Raw genomic sequence first — 20,190 nt, forward strand, 5'->3', positions numbered from 1 at the left:
CTTCTTTTTGTAAGGAATTAACCTTGATGTTGTTAGAAAATGTGAATTTCGTCTTCATTGACCTTACAAAATTAAATTTGATATAGGATTTAACATGACTATCAATATAAAAGCTTTATGAAATTGGTACATTATAATTGGAGCAAGTTACATAAATAAATAATTTAGAGATTAAATTTATAAAAATATAACTTTTAAAAATAGGTAACATTTTTAATCTTAAACCAACTTTATGTAAATTAATACATCTTATCACGGTTTATTATTTATACGTAATTATTATAGGATATTACAGATTATACTCAAAACACACATCATCATAATTTACTATATCGCAAATTATGAGTGCAACAAATTACATATAAATAATAAATTATGATAGAGTGTAGCGATCTACATAAGAATTAGTTTAGGATAAGAATGTAACTTATTTTTAAAAGTTATATTTGTGTAAATTTGATTTTCAAATGATTTATTTATATAACTTGTCCTTTTAATTAAATTGAGTTCTTTTCATAATTCACAAAAAATAATAATAAAAAAAATAAAAAAATATATTTTCTATTTTCCTCTCTTAGTTTTTGTTCTGAGATGGTTGTGTTGGGTTTGAATGTAAAGTAAAAGTATAAAATAAATGACAAAATTATTTACGATAAAATTTAAATAGAAAGTAGAGTAAGACTAAAAAATTAATTTGATGTACTGAAATATAGTTAAAAAAATAGAAAAAAAAAGATTCAATTAAAATAAACAAATAATTTAAGAATATATTTATCTCTTTAATAAAAATATTTAATTTTTTAAAATATTTTATAATTAATCATTCTTAATAATTTTGATAAAGATAGATTTCTTATAATTAAATTTTTCTAACTATTTTTTAGGAGAAATTTTTTATAGAGTAAAAATCCAATCCGATTTTTATCCAAAAAAATTTTTGGTTCTTAACCCTTTTATTTTAGGACAACATGATCTATCTGTTAAAAAATTTGTTAAATAGTAACGAAAATTAGTTTTGTAAGGATTTTATTTGTAATTTGTGGGGTTTTAAACTCTTACAAACTATTGATAAGTTTATTTTTAAAAATTTTTTTCAATGATGGTAGTTAAGTGGATCAAGACCATTGTTAAAAATGATATCGCATGAAAAAAAAAGTAGTTACAATAACAAAATCTTTTAAAGAAAAAAAAAAAAACATCAAACAAAAAAATAAAATAAAATAATATTAATGTTGATGATATTTGTATTGATAATGATGATAACAAAAGAAATAATAATGATGATAAAATATGGTTATACAATAGAAATAATAAAAGTACAAGAAAAAATGATGAGAATGAAAAAAGTGATGATAGTAATGGTCATTGTTTGGTTATATTATTGAAAAAAATTCACAAATTATAAATAAAACTTCCACAAAATTAATTTTTATTACTATTTAACCGATTTTTTAATTGAAAAATTATATTATCCTAAAATAAAAAAAATTAAAAAATAAAATGCTCTTTTTTTGAACAAAAAACACCTCATTCTTGATAAAAATAGATAAGAATCGGGGGTCTTTACTCTTTTTTATATTTTATTTACTTATTTATTTCATAATGTCTATCTCATTTATATTTTTGAAAATTTAAGTTCAATTTGTATACAGTTTCAACATGAAAGAAATATATAAAAATAAATATACAGTTGTCAAGTCAAATACTCAAATTAGACTAAAAGTTGAATATAATTAACTTATCCAAAAAGCAAAATAAAAGAATCAGATCAGTTATAATGAGTCATGAGAACAACAAACGCATAAGTAATAAGATAAGACAAAACATTAAAAAAAAAGAAAAGAAAAGAAAAGAAAAAGGTCCATGTACGTAGCAAAAAATCTCTCCTCGTATTTAGAGAGAGAGAGAGAGCGATCTGTACAAATTCTATTTCCCAAAATCACATTCCATTATTACAAAATAATGACTACAAAACTAGGAATCCACTTGTCAAATCTGTCCTGTCACAGTAGTAATTTCATTTCTGGTTTCGTTTCGGTTTTGTTTGTTTTGTTTTCTTATTATTAAAAAAAGGCCAACTAACACGCTTTTCTTCTTTCCCCCTCTCTTTTCTTTTTCTTCTTCTATTCTCCTCTTTTCTTCTTTGCCTCTGTCACAAGTCTCTCGCAACATAACACAAACTCTCTCTCTCTTTTTCTCTTGTTGAGTCGTCTCTTTCTCTCTCCTAAAATAGACGGCGACCGGCGAGCGCAATCTCGCCGGGGCTTCGCCGGAGATCAGCTTTTTTTAATTTCTCTCTCAATAATTAATTATCCGTACGCATAAACCAACAAGAAAAGAAGATAATATTTAAAGAAGAAGAAGAGAAAAGAAAAAAAAAACAAAGGTCCGGTTCTGTTCTGTTATGTGTACGAACGTATAAGCGTTTATTTCTTGGTTTCTTGTGTATCTCGTGTGGTGAGATTAACGGAAAAGCAATGCAGGCGAGAAAAGAGGAGATTTGGCCGAAATTATCATGAGATCTCCCCGCTTATGAATTTCCTTATGTCGTGTAGCCAAGGTTCAATTTTTGTTGCGGGTTCCTCTTTGTCTTTCTTCTTTTTGAGTTCAACTTCGTTGAATTTTCGGGAACAAAAGAGACTCTGTTTCAATTTAGAAGGTGAGCATTTTATATCTTATGTTATGCCAGTCTTTTTGGGTTTAATTAGCGTATTCTCTTTTTGAATTCAGCTCATAATTCAGAAGTCTTTTCGTGTAGCTGAATTTCAGCTTAATGTGCAAAACGCTTCATCATTCTCGCAAAACCTGGATTTTTCCTTTTTTTTTTTTTAATTCTTTTTGGGAGCTTGATCTATTCATAGTTACGGGGTTTCCTGTAAAATTCCCTTGGTTTCTTACATAGACAGGCTGGAATATTTAAACTTTGGTAGCTGCCAGTTGTTTTTAATGCTCATATGAATAGGAATTTCCTAATTTCTATGGATGCTTTTTGGTTCAATTTCCAACTCTTTTTATTTTTGAATTCAGTGCAAAAGAATGGTCCAATTGGATTAGGTCGTTGGTAGGTAAGCAACGGGCTTTCTTCTTTTATGCAATTTCATCTATTTTCAGGTGGTATTTAGTTGAAGATGCAACTATTTCTAGCTTAATTTTTGTACCAATCCCTTTGAATTTAGCAATTAGAGTCTTAGGTAGAACAGTTCCAATTAGGGGTTGAGAGTGATTATGCCAGCAGCCAAGAACTAGGTAAATGTTACTGTCTTAGTCTGAGATTGCATCAAGTTTAACTCTTTCTTGGTTTTGATTCTATTAGTGTTGTGGTCACTATGAATTTGCAAATTTTCCCCTTTCCTTTGATCAAGCAAATAGCCTTAAAAATAATTGAATTTCCAGCAGATGATAATGAGTAGAGCCTAACCAAGCAAGCACGTGAAGAGCTTTTCCACAATACTTCTATTTCCAGATTTTGTTTTTTTTTTTATGGGATGCCTTCTCCAATGGTGGATCAGAGGGGAGTTTCTGCTTCATCTCACTTTTTTGATGACATTTCTTTTCGTTCTGAGGTAATTACATTTATTATTGTTCTCCCCACCCCCGAGAAAAAAAAAAAAGCTACCTTTTTCTAAATGTTATGTAGCTTCTCTATGGCCTAAATGACATTACCTATATGAGCAAGCTGTTGGTTTTCTAAACCTGTCTCGAACTCTTCTGGGCAGAGGGATGCTGGAATACGGAAGTTCAAATCCATTCATGATCAATATCCACAAGGTGAGGACCAACAGCGGAAGTTCAAACTTAAGTTACTTCTGTCTGTGGCAGAACAGTTGTCTATTTAGAAATTTTCAATCAATCTTCCTCTTATATGAAATTATGAATAAATGAATTATGTCCACAATTATTAAATGCATCTTTGCTCCTGAATATTTATTGTTACTTATCAATTTAGTATGTACTTTTTAATACAAGCAATTGCATCAAACCTAAACTAACACTTCTGTTTCAGTTTGTGGAAATACCTAATTGCAGTAAGTTCTACGTATTCAATGCCTTAATAATGCATGCAAAAGTGTCTTCCATGTTCTAGCAGCTCTTTAGTAGTAGTATAGCTGGAATAATGATGGTGATTTGATTTATATATATGCTGCACTCTGCAGGATTCAAGCTCATACATGTAATTTTTATACAGAAGATATCTAAAATTTCAAAGTTTTACATCATGCTAATTTGAATGTTGTAATACCCCCCCTCCCCCCGGCATACTTTTACATGTGATCTATATTTGCGTTTGTTCATGCATTTGCATATGCAGAAGATGTAGATGGATAAATGAATTTTGCTATATTCACTTTATCAGGAAAAAATGGAATGATAGCATCCCCTGGAAGCAATTTGAATTCTTCATCTGTACTGGAAAGAAGTGCAAAATCTGGTTTGCCAATGTCATGCACCAGTCTATCTATTGAAAATGTGGAACAGCTAAAATTTGGTGGTGAAGGCATTTTTGATGCGCTGATGGTTTCCAAGGAATCATCACATTATCATCACAGATCAAGGTCTGATGTATGTATGCGCTCCGGACCGAACTCACCTGGTGTAATTGGGGACAAGTTTGTTTCCAGTGCAGCCACATGTGAAAGTACTCTATTCTCGAGCTCATTGTCTGATATGTTTTGCCAAAAGTGTAAGTATGCATTACTAGTAATGATTGTTACAGCATAGTCAAATGATCAGCACTTATGCCCTAATATGTTTCTATTTTCTAATGCTTGGAAACAATTTTGTGTTGCATCAGTTTGCTTGTATATCATCATTAGGTACATCTTAAGGTATTTTCTTATCAGTGTTTATATGCATATCATGATGCAGTGAGGTTGTTCGGGAAAGATGCTTTATCTGATCAGCCCGATATTATTGATTCTGTTCCCGAGGAAGAGCCTTATAAATCTCTTGAAGAAATAGAGGCTGAAACTATAGGGAATCTCCTTCCTGATGAAGATGATCTGTTTTCTGGTGTCAATGATGAGTCAAGATATAACAATACTAATGCCAGAAAAAATGATGACTTGGAGGATTTTGACTTGTTTAGCAGTGGGGGAGGCATGGAGCTGGAAAGAGATGAACATCTGAATGCAGGATTAAGAACTAGTGCTCTGGAGGGAGATTCAGGTTTTGTTGGAGGTCCTAAAGGAAAATTTCCTTTTGTCACACAACCTTCTAGAACACTCTTTGTTCGAAACATTAATAGCAACGTAGACGACTCTGAGCTAAAGGCTCTCTTTGAGGTGCGTCTTTGTTTTCCTTTCATGTTAGATGTTATGTTAGGATTTTCAGGAAGCATTTCACAACAGTTATCATAAAATGTAAAAGGACTATTATGTTTGTTCTGGCAGCAATATGGAGATATTAGAACCATGTATACAGCTTGTAAACATCGTGGTTTTGTCATGATTTCTTATTTTGACCTAAGAGCTGCACAAAGTGCAACGCAAGAACTTCAAAATTGGCCACTGAGGTTAAGGAAACTTGATATACATTATTCAATTCCAAAGGTATATTTCTGAGAAATTGTCAAATACGCATAATTCCACTCCATTGCTGTCATTTGTAATATTGTTATAGTATTACACTTTCTTTGTGTTCCTACTTCCTACCTTTTATGCTTTGCTGATATATCTACCTTGATGGCATGTTAGGTCAATGCTTCTGAGAAGGATATTGGCCATGGTACGCTGATGCTATCTGGTCTTGATTCATCTATTTCAAATGATGAACTCAAACAGATTTTTGGATTTTATGGAGATATTAAAGAAGTGAGATGTCTATTCACCTATTTTTGTTGTTTATATCATATGAAGATAATACGTGTTTCCTTAAATATTATGTTGTTAATTGCAGATTTTTGAATCTCCTGAAATGAAACAGCACAAATTTATAGAGTTTTATGATGTACGAGCTGCAGAAGCTGCTCTTCGTGCATTGAACAGGATTGACATTGCTGGGAAGCAGATCAAGATTGAACCAGGACATCCTAGGTTTGCAACATGGGGCCCATTTCTACTTTTTATATTTTAGACTGATTTTTTGTCTAACTTATAGCTCTTCTAATTATTTTCGCATTTTATGTGTACCTCTATATAACCGATGTTGTGTAGAGAAAGGTTATATTTTGGATATGCATTGATTCTTACCTCCTTTAATATTTATTTTGACTATGTAGATTATTCTTACCTCCTTTAAAGAGCACTCTGAGAACTTTCCTTATAAGAATTATTTTAACATTTCTTATGCAGTTTGATGCAGCAGTCTCATAAGGGGCAAGATGAACCAGATCTTGGTCAGAGTATTATTGACAACTTAGCACTGAGACAGAAGGGTAAGATCTTGTCTTTGTCAACTTACTCCCCCCCCCCCCCCCCCCCCCCCCCCCCCCCCCCCCAACACACACACACACACACACAAACAAACAAACACACATACAGACACAAAAAAAAAAAAATAAATAAAGCAAACACTTTTGGTGTTCTAACTGGACATCATGTGCAGCAACGGTGTCTGCTGGAGTGATTGGATCTGGCTTGGAAAATGGTTACAATCAGGGATTTCAATCTGGAATGGCGCAACCTTTAAACACGTATAATGATAATGCATTTGGACATATAAATTCTAGCATTCACAACACAGTGAGAGGATCATCAGCTTCAAATGTTTCTGGCGTTTCTGAGTCCAATATATTTGTTGACGCAATAAAATTTGCTTCTAGTCCGAGATTTCATCCTCATTCCTTACCCGAGTATCATGATACTTTAGCTAATGGTAGTCCTTATAACTTTTCAAGCACCATTAGCAACATGACTAGCAGTGTCAATACTGGAGTGACCGAAGCCTCTGACAGCAGGCACATTCAGGGAATGGGCTCAACTGGGAACTTAGCAGAATTTAATGCAGGAGGTCAGTGCAATGGATTTTGATAGGCAAAAATAGCATAATGTATAACTTTCCTAATGCGTAACAGTTTTGAAATGATTCTTGTTTATAGAAAATTGAGATAGGAGGGAGTATAATTATTATCAAACTGTTTACTTTGGCACCCTAGCAATTTAAAACTCTTACACTACTAATTACTGTTTAATAGTTGAATTATTCAATTAAACTATTTCAGAGTTGCCTAACTATCGGGAAATTATAAGTGGTTGAAACTTGGTAATTGTATACTTGATATATTTGTTATGTGTATTTGGTAGGTTTACATTGAAATCTGGTTTGAAATCATTGTTTTTATTTTTAACCGACAGGAAATGGGATCCGGTCACATCATGGACTTTATCAGATGTGGAACAGCTCCAATTTGCATCAGCAGTCTTCATCAGGTACCATGCTGTGGCAGAAAAGACCATCATTTGTTAATCTTCCACAGATGCCAAGCTTTGCCATAACACCACCTCATATGTTGAGGTCACAACACATGGACCACAATGTTGCATCAGCACCAGTGTCACCTTGGGGAAGGCAACATTCGCACCTAGCAGAATCCCCTGATGCTTCTGGTTTTGTGGGAAGTGGAGGTTTTCAGGGTTCCTGGCAATTGCTTTCTCCAGAATTTTCTCCTCGTTTGTTTCCTCATGCCAGTCCTAAAGGCACTGAACTGCCATCCAATGCTGGGCAGAGTTCTCCTAAGCATCATGGTTTCCCTGGAAGACATTCTATGAATTCAACGTCAAAAATTGATTCTGCCAATGAACGGATGAGAAGCCTTTATCACCGTAGGAGTGAAACAAACAATGCTGATAAAAAACAATTTGAACTTGACCTAGGTCGCATAATGCAGGGGGAAGACACCCGAACAACACTTATGATAAAAAATATTCCCAACAAGTACGTCACTGTTTGGATCTTGCGTTGCTTACCATGTTATCTTTTCATGTTCTGTTTACAACTGAATGTTTCACTGGTGAAATTGTTAGTTATCTTAATTTCAATGTTAAGATTGGGAAAATAAAAATATCTGCATAAATTCATGTTTTGCATCATCATCTTATTGAAGTTGGCACTTGAGAATTTCTTATACTTCCATTCATTCTGTGTTCATTTGAGATATACCTTGTGTTTGACTCTTGATTTGCCCTACTTCTCTTTTCGCTAGGTATACCTCAAAGATGCTTCTTGCTGCTATTGATGAGCGTTGTAGGGGAACTTATGATTTTCTGTATTTGCCAATTGACTTCAAGGCATGTATTTACTTTTGTTTTTGTTTTTCTTTTTGTTGTTTTTTTTTTTAATCTTTTACTTTGGAGGAGAATTCATAAATATGATTCTGATTCAAATCTACATGTGATTGCAGAATAAATGTAATGTTGGTTATGCATTTATAAATATGATCGATGCTGCTCAAATTATTCCTTTCCACCAGGTTAGTTATGAATTCTTATGTACTAGTAATATACTTTTGTGGAGTTCCTAGGTCTTGTTTTTTATTGTTTCTTCATGAATTGATGGAACTAATGTCAATAAGAATTATGCAGACTTTTAATGGGAAAAAATGGGAGAAGTTCAATAGTGAAAAGGTAGCCTCACTTGCATATGCCCGAATTCAAGGAAAAGCTTCTCTCATTGCCCATTTCCAGAACTCAAGCCTGATGAATGAAGATAAACGTTGTCGCCCTATTCTCTTCCACACTGATGGTCCAAATGCTGGTGATCCAGTGAGTCAATCTTTTTCTTTAATTGCAGTTATTTCCAGTTGCTAAATGCTGTAATGGAGCTACCATATTTCCTTCTTTGTTTCCCCTTGATATTTCGCATTAAATACCAGTTTTGGCCAGAATTTATGTCAATCTTCAAACCAGCAACCGATATTTAATGTTAATACAGTAGCCATGCATTTTTTCCATGCACTGCGTGTTGGTACTATCCAATGCTTGAAGAGATTTCATGAAATTTGATTGGCTGAAAATAATGCGAGAGTATTGGTAATAATTGCTGATAGAAACAGCCTTCTGTTAGGAATAGTCACTAGAAGCACATACATGAGAACTAAAGTATAATGTCTCTATTTTGTTGTTTGAAAATTGTAAACCTTTTTTTATGCATAACATGTAAATTGAACAGATTCAACCCCTCCTTTAGAAGGCTAATAGAGGGTAACATTATTGACGAACTTTGTCTCTGCAGGAGCCTTTTCCTATGGGTACCAATATTAGAGTGAGACCTGGAAAATCTCGCACTGCTGGTAATGACGAAAGTCGCAACCAACCAAGTCCAAGAATTTTGATAAATGTAGAGTCTCCTAATGGACTTGACTCTGCTTAGACTCTTCATGAAACTCTAACTGATTAATCCTGGGGTCCTAACTGTTCAATATCGCATCATAAGTTATGTTCAACCCCGGATATGTACATTGACCTCTTTTTGTACTAGAAGAAAAAAAAAGAAAAAAGATAGAAGAGAGCCGGAGCCTGGATTTCAAGGGGCTAAAATTTTTTTGCCTATAGAGGAACACTTAAACAAGTTTTCAGAGGCTGTAAGTACATAACCAGAATGAAATCACTGATTCTAGTATTTTTTTCCCCCCGAAATTTTTGCATGGAGTCCTGTTTATCATCTCACACTTCAGAGTATTTGATATACTGAAGCTCAAAATTTTGGCCAGCTGATAAAGAGTGGTTTCACAATTTACAGAAATTTCCTTCACAAATCATTATGGGGTTCAAGGGACTTTGCTGATTTCGTTTTGATCATTGTTGTTAATATGTAATTTTGTATTGTATTTTACTTCTGGGAATAGTTTTTGACTATAGGAAGTGATTGATTATCAAGAAAAAGAGACTTAATTGTAACCATTGTTATTAAAACCGGACCGGACCGGACCGGACAGTTCGACTGAAAAACCGATGAACCAGATCCTATACTGGTCCGGTCCGATATTTGCACCATGTAAGGTAACGAACCGGTAGGAACTAGTCAAAATCTGATTGAACCATTGAAAACCGGTCAAACCTGATGAAGACCGGTCCGACCAAACCGGTACGAATTGGCATTTCATAGAAATGCTAGAGGTAGGGTTTGAACCTTTCCTTCATAAATGGAGGCGCCATTTACAGCCACTAGGCTGCTGTGCTCTTCACTAATATATATGCAAATTATAATATATATAAATATCTTTCATCAAATTACTTCTATTTAATTTATTTTAATTTTAGTTATAAACTCACTCATTCTTAAATTAATTATATTTTATTTAACAATAATTATAAACTCATTTTTTCTTTTCATAATTATATAATTTATTAATATTATTTTTCAATAAATACCTATAGTATAAAATAATACAATAAATATAAACTAATTAATAAATTATTGAAATTTAAAAATAATAGTTATTTTAATATAAAAACAAAATAAAATTATTTATGATAGAGTAAAAATAATAAAATATTTATTGTTTCTGTTCTATATTATTTTAAAATAGCTTGATATTTTTAAAATGTTAGTAAAATTATGTATTTTAAATTTTAATTTTAAATTTTTAACTATTTTTTATTTTTTATTATATAGGACCAAGTCAACCGGTTCAACCAGTGACTCACCGATTGAACCAATAACCCAGTGACCCAATAACCTGACCGGTTTGATCACCGGTTCGGTTCTGACAACTATAATTGTAACCAATGTTTCGAAAATTGGACTAGACCGGCCGGTCTGACCGGTTTAACCGTGAATCGTCAACTAAAATGGTTCGATTTGCCATGCAAAACTGTTAATTTGAAAATCGGATTTAAACCGCAGAAATGGCCGGGAATCGGTCAGTCGGACCGGATTGGAACCCGGCCGGTTCTCATCAATCGATGCCGTTTTGGTTAAAAATTGTTCTGAAAATCGAATCGAACTGGCCGGTTAAACCGAATTAACCGGGAATCGGTCATCTAGCCGGTTGGATTGAAGTGCAAAACCGTCTAGCAAAAAAGTGGTAAAAAATCGGTCGAACTGGCGGTTAACCAGCGAACCGTTTGAACAGAACGGTTTTTCCCCGGTTTTCGATTTAAAAAAAATGAAAAAAATATAAAAATATATAAACCCTCCCCCATTTTCTCTCTCTTTCACTCACGCACAAGACCCACCCCCCTCTCTCTCTCTCCACTCCACGGAACCCTAGCCCCCTTTTCTTCCTCTCTCCCAGCCAACAGCAGCAGGAGGCCAGGAGCCACCGCCTAGTGCCCAACGCCGTCGTCCCCGACGAACTCGTCTCCTCAGCCAGCGTCCAGCCTCGTCGTCGCCGATCCTCTTCTCCTGGATCCCATCTCCTCGCGTCGCTAGGTCTCATCGCCGAACGGGTGGAGGGTGCTGTCGCCGCCGGGTGGAACTGACCGTTGTGGCATCAAGAATCATCGCCTGTGGAAGGTGAAGGTCTACTCGTCGCCTGTCATCGTTTCTCTTCCCCTCGCCGTCGTCTCTCTCGGTCTCCGTCGAGCCCTTTCTCTGTCGCCGTCGTGCCCTCTCTCTGTCGCCGTCGAGCTCTCCATCTTTCTGTGTGTCGCCGTCGAGCTCAACGACCCTTCCTCCGGTAAATAATGCTGCTTGAATTATTTTTACTTGATTTTGTACTTTTGTTAATAATGCTGATTCAGTTGCTGGTTTTACTATTTTAGTGATCTTGATTTGCTGAGTTAATAGTATTGAATTACTGATTTTGATGATTTTGATCATTTTCTATTATCCTGAGTTGTTGAGTTGTTGATTTTTTGAAATGATGTTGCTATCTGGAATAATATTGTTGCTGGTTTTCTGATTTGGGTTTGGCTGATGTTGTAAGTAAGTGGTAAGTTCATGCGGAGGTTCAGGCTCCCACGCCAAGATGGATCAGGTGAAGACATCCATGGAGAATGGTGTTCTTACTGTCACTGTTCCCAAGGCAGAAGTTAAGAAACCTAGGCAGAAGTTAAGAAACCTGATGTTAAGCCCATTCAAATCACTGGTTAAACAATATAATTTTTCTTAATCCCCTTTCTGGTTTTCAAGCCTGTGTTTGGGTTTTGTTGTAAATTGTGATTGCCTAATATCTATGATGTTCATGTCCTAGAAATATAAATCATGTAGTAGTGGTAAGTAAGAAAGCAAGATTATTATGATATGAGATGTCATCAAGTATGTAGTGCATGAATGGAACTTTTTTTGTGGCTGTGCTTTGAAAATCCTATCGATGATGAAAATCCTGAAACTAACAATGATGATTATGATTTTTGATGATTAGAGTTTTGTATAGTTAAAAAAGGTGAAATTTTAAATTTTATTAGATTAGAAATTATTGAATTTAAATCTTTGAAATTATATATTTAATTTTTAATAATTTTGTTAAAAATTTATTTAAACCGGTTGAACTCCGGTTGAACCTCAGTCAAACCATTAAACCAGTGAACCAGTTATCTTACCGGTTCATTGACCGGTCCAGTTCTCGCAACCTTACTAAAAAGTAAAAACCAAACAGAAGCACGCATGAAGCCAGCAGTCAAGCCACAACCAACTCGTTCTCCAATTCTTCCATCTCCTTCCTCCTCTCCAAAGAAACAGAAACCCTAGCCTCACTGCCACAAGCTACAAGAAGTGAGCCACTGCCGCTGTCTGTTGCAGTCAGGGGCAGGTGTGAAGCACAGAAGCCTCACCTCCTAACCCTAGAGCCCCTTCTCCGGTTTCTTTTATCTCCTTCCTTCTCCCCAAACAAAAACGAAACCCTAGCCTCGTTGCTGTCCGTTGCAGTCAGGGGATCCTCTCTTCATTCCGTTGGCGTCCTCCAAAGAAGAACCCCTGTTGGCTCTCAGTCTTCGTTCTCTACTGTCGACGTCTGCTCGCAATCGTTCTTCGAAGGTCAGTGCTCACTGCTCGCAGTCTTCTTCTACGCCGTCCGTCGTCCTGCTCGTCGCCTGGTCTCCGTCTCCGCTGCGCTTCTGCCCCTCGGCTCAGACAGCTCAGAACGAAGGCAAAGGCTTCATTTTTTTTTAATTTTAGTTCTCTGTTCTTCATTCTTTACTCAAAACATTGTTTATTTTTGGATTTTGCTAATGCTACTAGGTTGAAATTTGAATCTAGCTGTATTATACTTTGTTTTCTTGTTTTGGATTGAATCATTAAATGATTAGTTGATTTATTTTGGTGGTTAATCTTTGTTAAAATTGTGCTGATTCAGTTGATTTAGTTCACTAGTTAATCTTGTTAATCTTCATTAAAATTGTGTGCTGTATTTTGTTTTGTGTTGTGACTCAATTGTGCTTAGATTGTGACTGACTTAAACTTGTGCTTAGATTGAATGATTAATTGATTATTGATTAGCTATGGCTGTTTTGATGTGTTGCTGTTTTGATTAGCTATTGTGACTAACTTAAACTTGCTGTTTTGATGTGTTGCTGTTTTGATGTATTGCTTAATTGATTATATAGGATAGTTGTTCTGCCATGCTATTGCTGCCTATATAAGTGTGTAGCTACCACTAAAATTAGTAACCCTCATTAAATTACCTCAGCTATACCATCAATTAAATATCCTGAATACTAATATGCAGTTGCTATTTCAATCTGCATTCTGCATAATACTGTCTAAACATGCTGCTGCTACTTCAATCAGCATTCTGCAATATGCTTTAATGAAATGGCTCAAGATTGAAGATGACGAGGCAATCTTCTTCAGGAAGCAACACGTACAGTGAGATTACCACCTCTAGAAGAACTGTTTCTCATGATCTCAAATCTGTGTTTTGATGTTTTTTGAGATTGATCACTGTCTTTTCCTTCATTGTCTTGTCTTTTTGCTCCTTTACTACTCTCCGATACTCTGTTTTTGCAGTGTAACCTAAGGCTATTATTTGTTGCAGGATTTGGTACTTGATGTTAGTTTAGAAGAAGCCATTTTGGAATGAAATCAGATTTACATCTTATTAGTTTGGTGTTTGTTGACTGAACCAGATTGGTAGGAAAATCTTAACCAAAAATTATAGGTAAAGGTTTTTTTTTATTTTTTTTATTTTTTTATTTAATTCAAAATAAAAGATACACCAAAAATGACCAAAATGCATTTTTGATTGCCTTATTATTGGTCATGATTTTATTGGTAGATTCACTACTTTTAACTAGCCTCATCAATTCTTCCTAGATACGAACTGTACATTCTTTTTTATTTTTTTTGTCTATATAATTATTTTGTGTTTAACTTTATATAAATTTGTGTCCATCTAACTTCATAAAATTTTATATTTATATATATATTTTTTTATAAAATTGTGCAAACTCTTGATTCATTGTATCTTTCTCATCCTTAATTTTGTTTATATAATTATTTTGTATTTAATTTTACAAATTTCTATACCAACTTTCATAAATTTTTGTGTTTTTTATTAAACTTTATATAGAATTCTACACTTTTGGTTTTATTTTTTTGTTTATCTTCTTTGACAATAAACATGAAAATGTTTGAAGAAAATACATAACTTTATAAACAATAACATAAAAAATGTGTTTTCTCCTATTCCTATTCCTATTCCTATTCCTACTCTTCTATTTCTACTACTTTCTTTTATTTCTTTCTCTTAGAAAAAGGAAAAAAAAAATAATAAAAACACTAATTATTTTGGTACCATTTAGATAGTAGAGAGTTTTGTCGTAATATGATCTTTGGTACTATTTTTGTAAAAACGTCCCCCATCCCGCCTCTAGCGTCGTCCGCGCTCGCTTTCCTCTGTCACGGTCGGCTCTTTTTTTCCGGTTGAATGCTATCTCTCTCCGTCTAATCGTCTCAGCCGCATAACACAGGCCGGACAAAGCCGCGGAGACATCGGAGTCCGGACGGAGCACAGCCCTAATGTCGTTCCTTGAAGAATTTCAAGCTAGTAATTCACTCCCTTCCTTTCAATATCCTTTTCATTACTAACTAATTTTTTTTAATTAATTTTTTAGGGTTCTAGAATATTTGTACCTTTAATTTTTCTTTTCAATTCACAATTATAACAATCTCTTTGGTTTTTTTCCCCCATCCTTGTCAACTTGCAGATTTGGAGTCTCTACCCGTTATTCTTCAGAAGAAGTATGCCTTGTTGCGTGACCTAGATAAGAGTTTACAGGGTATTTGTCCGTTTTTATTCTTTGCTATATTCTTGTTAAGAAAGGCAATTATCTAGTTTGTTCTGGTACAATCTTAGAAATTGTATTTGGTGGTTCATTGACATGATTTAATCGTGAGGCGAGTTGCCATTTCACACTCAAGGCGCATTTGTTGTGTCCCAAACTTGTAGTAATGCTGTTGGAACTTCTCCTGGAATTATATTATTCTTTTAAATAAAGGTGTAATGTACCCAACCTAATCGGATAATTACATCATTGGCTGTTTCGGCGGCTTGAATTGTGACGTTGAGGTCACACGGAGATAACTTCATCGTTGCTCCAATGCTCCCCTTATAGGCGCTCACTACTATAAAAAATAAAAATAATGGGTTAGAAGCAACCAGAATTAGTTATTAGTTATGTGGTATATAATACACAAATCCAGTGTGGTGGGTGTTTAGAAACTTGTCTTAATGTCATAATGCTTGATACTTTGTTAAGAAAATGAATTTAGCACCTTCCTTATCTAAAATACATTTGTTAGGCTGGATTGTTTTAATGTGCGATAGGAAATTACATACGTATACCATATTTACTATTTAGTTTGTGATGGGAATTTAGCCTGTAGTTTAGCTCAGATATTTTGAAATTCATGTTTTTGGTTAATTTGATTCTAAAGGCTTATTACATTGTCTTAGTTTGTATATTTTATGTTGCTTACTTTGCTAATTGCTAATACCTATAATTAGTTTTTAGATATCAAATTAATGGCATGTATGCCCTTTATTATTGTAATCTTACTCTCTGTCCAAAATGTTCTCCTGGAAAAAATAATTCCCTTTGAGTCGTGTTAGTTTTCCTCCACATAACGACTGTGATCTCTGTGAGCAGAGATTCAAAGGCAAAATGAACACCGCTGTGAACAAGAAATTGAAGATATTAGGCGAGGAGTTAGGTCTGGAAACATCACACCTGATACTTCGGTTATTCGATTTTCCGATGAAGCACTTGATGAGCAAAAGCATAGCATTAGGATTGCTGATGAAAAGGTTGCCCTGGCTGTCCAGGCATATGATTTGGTAGTACACTTATCTTGCTACATGGAATTTTTTTTCAAGACCTTTGATTGATTCCTGGCTTTAGATATAATTGCTTGAATAAGTATTGCAGTTTTGTGGTAATACTTGTTCGATATAGCTAAATGATGGATTGTATTTGTATTTGTTTGACCGTACCATGTTTTTCTTGCTAGTTTTTTAATTTTATTTTTTTCTCAATGATTTTGTTCTCAGTAGTCAATTCTTTCACAATGACTTCATTGTACTCATGTACTGAAAGATTGATCTTATCACGATGCCAAGGTTATGCCCTTGTGAGTTTGGCTGCTCTTTTTAAGAGAGGCACGTACTGGCAGTACAATAATTGTTCAGATATGATTGTATGTTATTTTCATTTGCTTTTTTCACTTTTTGTATTGCATTTTTAAATTTGGATTAAGAATATATATATACATAACATTTGGGAAAACAAATTTTGGTTTTGGAGCAAAATATAGGAGGCAGCATTTATAACGTAAGTACAAAAACTTGTTGGCTTGGTGTGGATTTTGTAATAATATATTTGTGATTTTTTGCAGGTAGATACACACATACAACAACTTGATCAGTATCTGAAGAAGTTTGATGAGGAGCTTAGGCGCGGTACTTTCTTTTATTCATCTCATGATCTATATAAGTTGTTAATGTGCTATATCGTAATTGATAACAAATGAATCTAATTATTTTTATTAATTAAGCATTTATTGTTTTTATTTATATCAGAAAGAGAAAATGCTGCAATAAGTGGAGTTCTTGCTTCAGCTCCTGATGGCAATACAAAATCTGGAAGGGGTAATGAAGGTGGCAGAGGAGGGCGTAAAAAGTATGAATCTTCTAGGACTATTTATGATTCAATTTTTGCTCGCTTATCACATGATGTGTCTCTATGATTTTCAATTATCTTCACTTAATAAGATACCTTCTTCCATGGTTTTCCGTTATGGATTCAAATGATGGGCATATCTTCAAACAGACCATAATTATTTAGGAAAATGTTGAATGAATAGAAGTTAAGACGTTTGGGAAATATATTTCTTGTTTTGGTAGCATTTACGAGAAAAAGTGTTCAAACAGAGACATCTTAGTATGTGATGCCCTTGAGTGAACAGACAACTGGCAATAGATTGCAAAAGGAAAAACATTAGTCTCGCAAACATGCATTCCTAGTTTTCTTCTTCAGTTAATGCTTCTTTTGTTTACAATGGAGGTTGAAGTTATGTGATCTTATTATAATGATTAGAGCTTGAACATATTGTAGATACTATGCCTTTACAATACAATCTGCCATTCTGTTGTTTGACATTCTTACATATTTCTTTGTAACGCTCTGTTGTCTTCATATCCGATGTCCTACATTCCTGTAAGTACTACAAACCATACCTAGAAATACCAAATAATCCAAATCCTTTTGATGATACGAATTTGTGTTGTCAAGCAACACTTGCCTTGGTTTGAAAACCAAGAATTAGATAATCTTATTTTACCTAAATGTAGAAAGCCAAATATTTATTGCCAAGATAATTACTTTAGTGACTAAAGTGTTGTCATTATCCATGATTAAATTTGGAAGTTTATATATTTTATATAACATTTGGAAAAGATATCTTAGTAATTGACATAAATAACATAATAGTGTTTGTAATTATATAGCAGAAACCATAAATAGAAATAGTAGAAATCTGGATTGAAATCAATGTGAAAGAGATGTTTTTGAGCAAGTATAGAGTGCTCATTGCTTCCGAATACCGAACCTTAACCTTAATCCTGGCCTAAAATGTAAGGTAAACCTCCCTTTACATCATATACCCTCTGCAGCATTCACTCTTTCCACATGCTACTGCCACCTCAGCAGTTAGTCACACTTAGACCCACTATAATTGCCCCGAGTTCCCCTAGCTTCATATTAGTTTAATATTGGCCTATTTTAACTTGATCACAAAATAAGTGAAATAAACATCTTTAAAATATAACTCAAGAGACTAAATAATAGTATTTGGCTAGAGAGTAACCCTTGTACCTATAATGACAAAAATTTAGATAGGCAAGCATTGTGTTGTAGGATAGACATCCTTCTTCTACTTGGTTTAAGGCACATGGTCTCTTTAGAAACGTATCCCACAACAATAATTTTTTCTCCAATATTGAGAGATTTGAAAGTTTTGCAATTGTCCCCCCTAAAAACCAAATCTTTTGTATTGGATCTCTTGTCCTGAATACCTTTTATATTATCCTTCTCTCCTTATTAATACCAATTCTTTTAGAAAATGTAGACAAATATCCAACAAAAGTGGCAAAAAGGTGTACATCTTAAAGGCAAAGGTTTGAATGTGAACTTATAAACTTGGTTGTAGAATCATGAGTTTTGCATTTTTATTAGAATTTATGTAAGGTCATGAGTTTGACAAAGAGCGAGTTCTATGCTAATTAAGTCTATATGCATTTTTTTTTTGGAAAATAAAAATATAACTAAATTTATTTGTATCAAATTAGCTTAATAAGTTAAACGAATGTTGCATAATCATAAGTAAATGAATATAAACTTATAAACTTGTGGAATCGATTAGTTAGTGATTTTGTTTTAATTTACATAAAAACTCGTACAAGTTTAACCTTAATTCATTTTTGCATGGTAACATTATGAAGAGAGTTAAAATATTAACTCTTGACTTTGACAACTATGGTTTAGAGTTATGTACATAAATGACCTGGATAACTTAGCAGATTTTAGTTTGTGACTGAATATTTGTTTCTTGAATTAAAATTTTGAATTCCACATTGTAGTTGTTAAGACGGACACGTAGAAAGGCTTATAATGTGACATGTCACATATCTATTGTTTCCGTTGTTTGTGTATGCCGCATGATGCATGCATGTATACAGCATTTATGGTATGATAATGGAAACAAAATGAAATCTAATAGAAATAACTTGATTCACAACTGCTATTGCAGACGCCAAACATCTGTTGCAGTGGCAACAGAAGCACAACCTACACCTGTGAACCCAACTGGCATGGAATTGGATTTACCAGTTGATCCAAATGAACCCACATACTGCTTTTGTAACCAAGTTAGCTATGGCGAGATGGTTGCCTGTGATAACCCTGACGTAAGTATTTATTTTACTTTCTTTCTTTTATCCCTAACATATTTTGACAATATCTGGGTTTGCAGTGCAAGATAGAGTGGTTTCATTTTGGTTGTGTTGGTCTGAAAGAACAACCAAAAGGAAAATGGTATTGTTCAAATTGCGCAGCAACAAAAAATCGTCGCAGAGGCAAATGAGGTTTGACAGAAGAACAAGATTAGTAGTAAAATGGGTGACTGTATATTGTTAATATGTTTAGAAGACGCAACTTTAATGTTTCAGGGCCTTGAAACTTTGCATCACTGGCTGTCTTTGCATCTTACGTTATTGATCTTGCAAATGGAGCTATTATTTCGTTGTTAGGTCAAGCTTTCAAAGCGAGGATATATTTTCGTATAGATTTTGTGCAGAATGTAAACTAAAATTATTACAAAGTTTACTTGAATTATAGTTAGTTCACCTATTTAGTTGACCAAGAAACCATCCTTCATTTACTCTTTATATTTATGTAAAATACCATAACTACTTTTGAACTAGATGATACAATGTGGGAGAGTTCCTAGATGGTGAAAGTTATTTTGTGGTGTTTAAAGGACCAAGGTGTTTCAAGAAATTGTCAACAATTTCAAGCCTAATTTGTAAATTTGGGTTTTTTAACAAGTTTTCAAATTCTCCCATGGTCTAATGAAGCAGGTAGATGTTATTATCAAGTTTTCTGCTACGTAACACCAACAATTATATTCATGCCGGTATTATTATTATTTAAAAGGTACAAAATTATTATTAATTAAATACTATTTAATTTATATTAGAAAAAACATCTCTAAATATAAATAAAAAAATTAATAATTTGAATTAGATCAATAAAGTTTGTTAATTTTGTTTTTTTTTTTTAATATAATTGAGAAAAAAAAATTTCAGTTGATTTT

The 20,190-nt window shown here is 33.7% G+C and overlaps 2 protein-coding genes across 13 annotated transcripts; both read left to right on the forward strand.

Moving 5' to 3' along the window:
- The first annotated feature begins 1,984 nt into the window (after positions 1 to 1,984).
- LOC112732932 (protein MEI2-like 4) lies at positions 1,985 to 10,166 on the forward strand. Of its 4 annotated transcripts, none has more exons than XM_025781760.3 (15): positions 1,985 to 2,659; positions 3,394 to 3,563; positions 3,717 to 3,768; positions 4,355 to 4,681; positions 4,867 to 5,282; positions 5,391 to 5,549; positions 5,694 to 5,810; positions 5,896 to 6,032; positions 6,291 to 6,373; positions 6,544 to 6,948; positions 7,293 to 7,872; positions 8,141 to 8,225; positions 8,339 to 8,407; positions 8,520 to 8,699; positions 9,169 to 10,166. In XM_025781760.3, exons 2-15 carry the CDS (start codon positions 3,486 to 3,488, stop codon positions 9,304 to 9,306), a joined length of 2,826 nt encoding a protein of 941 aa, XP_025637545.1. In that variant the 5' UTR covers positions 1,985 to 2,659; positions 3,394 to 3,485; the 3' UTR covers positions 9,307 to 10,166. The 4 variants fall into 4 exon arrangements, with proteins under 4 accessions (XP_025637545.1, XP_025637546.1, XP_072068478.1 ...); XM_025781761.3 differs by having other exon boundaries at positions 1,998 to 2,659; positions 3,397 to 3,563; XM_072212377.1 differs by lacking the exon at positions 5,391 to 5,549 and having other exon boundaries at positions 2,003 to 2,659; positions 3,397 to 3,563.
- A 918-nt stretch (positions 10,167 to 11,084) lies between these two features.
- LOC112732933 (PHD finger protein ING1) lies at positions 11,085 to 19,741 on the forward strand. 9 transcript variants are annotated; one of them, XM_072212379.1, is made up of 10 exons: positions 11,085 to 11,557; positions 13,609 to 13,686; positions 13,856 to 13,978; positions 14,694 to 14,866; positions 15,027 to 15,098; positions 15,969 to 16,156; positions 16,714 to 16,777; positions 16,898 to 16,997; positions 19,126 to 19,282; positions 19,348 to 19,741. In XM_072212379.1, the coding sequence occupies exons 4-10, from the start codon at positions 14,839 to 14,841 to the stop codon at positions 19,456 to 19,458; spliced, it is 720 nt and encodes a 239-aa protein (XP_072068480.1). In that variant the 5' UTR covers positions 11,085 to 11,557; positions 13,609 to 13,686; positions 13,856 to 13,978; positions 14,694 to 14,838; the 3' UTR covers positions 19,459 to 19,741. The 9 variants fall into 9 exon arrangements, with proteins under 9 accessions (XP_072068480.1, XP_025637548.1, XP_072068482.1 ...); XM_025781763.3 differs by having other exon boundaries at positions 14,790 to 14,866; XM_072212381.1 differs by having other exon boundaries at positions 13,609 to 13,681.
- The last annotated feature ends 449 nt before the right edge of the window (positions 19,742 to 20,190 follow it).

This window comes from Arachis hypogaea, chromosome 13 (assembly GCF_003086295.3).
Source record: "Arachis hypogaea cultivar Tifrunner chromosome 13, arahy.Tifrunner.gnm2.J5K5, whole genome shotgun sequence".
NCBI classification, from domain to species: domain Eukaryota; kingdom Viridiplantae; phylum Streptophyta; class Magnoliopsida; order Fabales; family Fabaceae; genus Arachis; species Arachis hypogaea.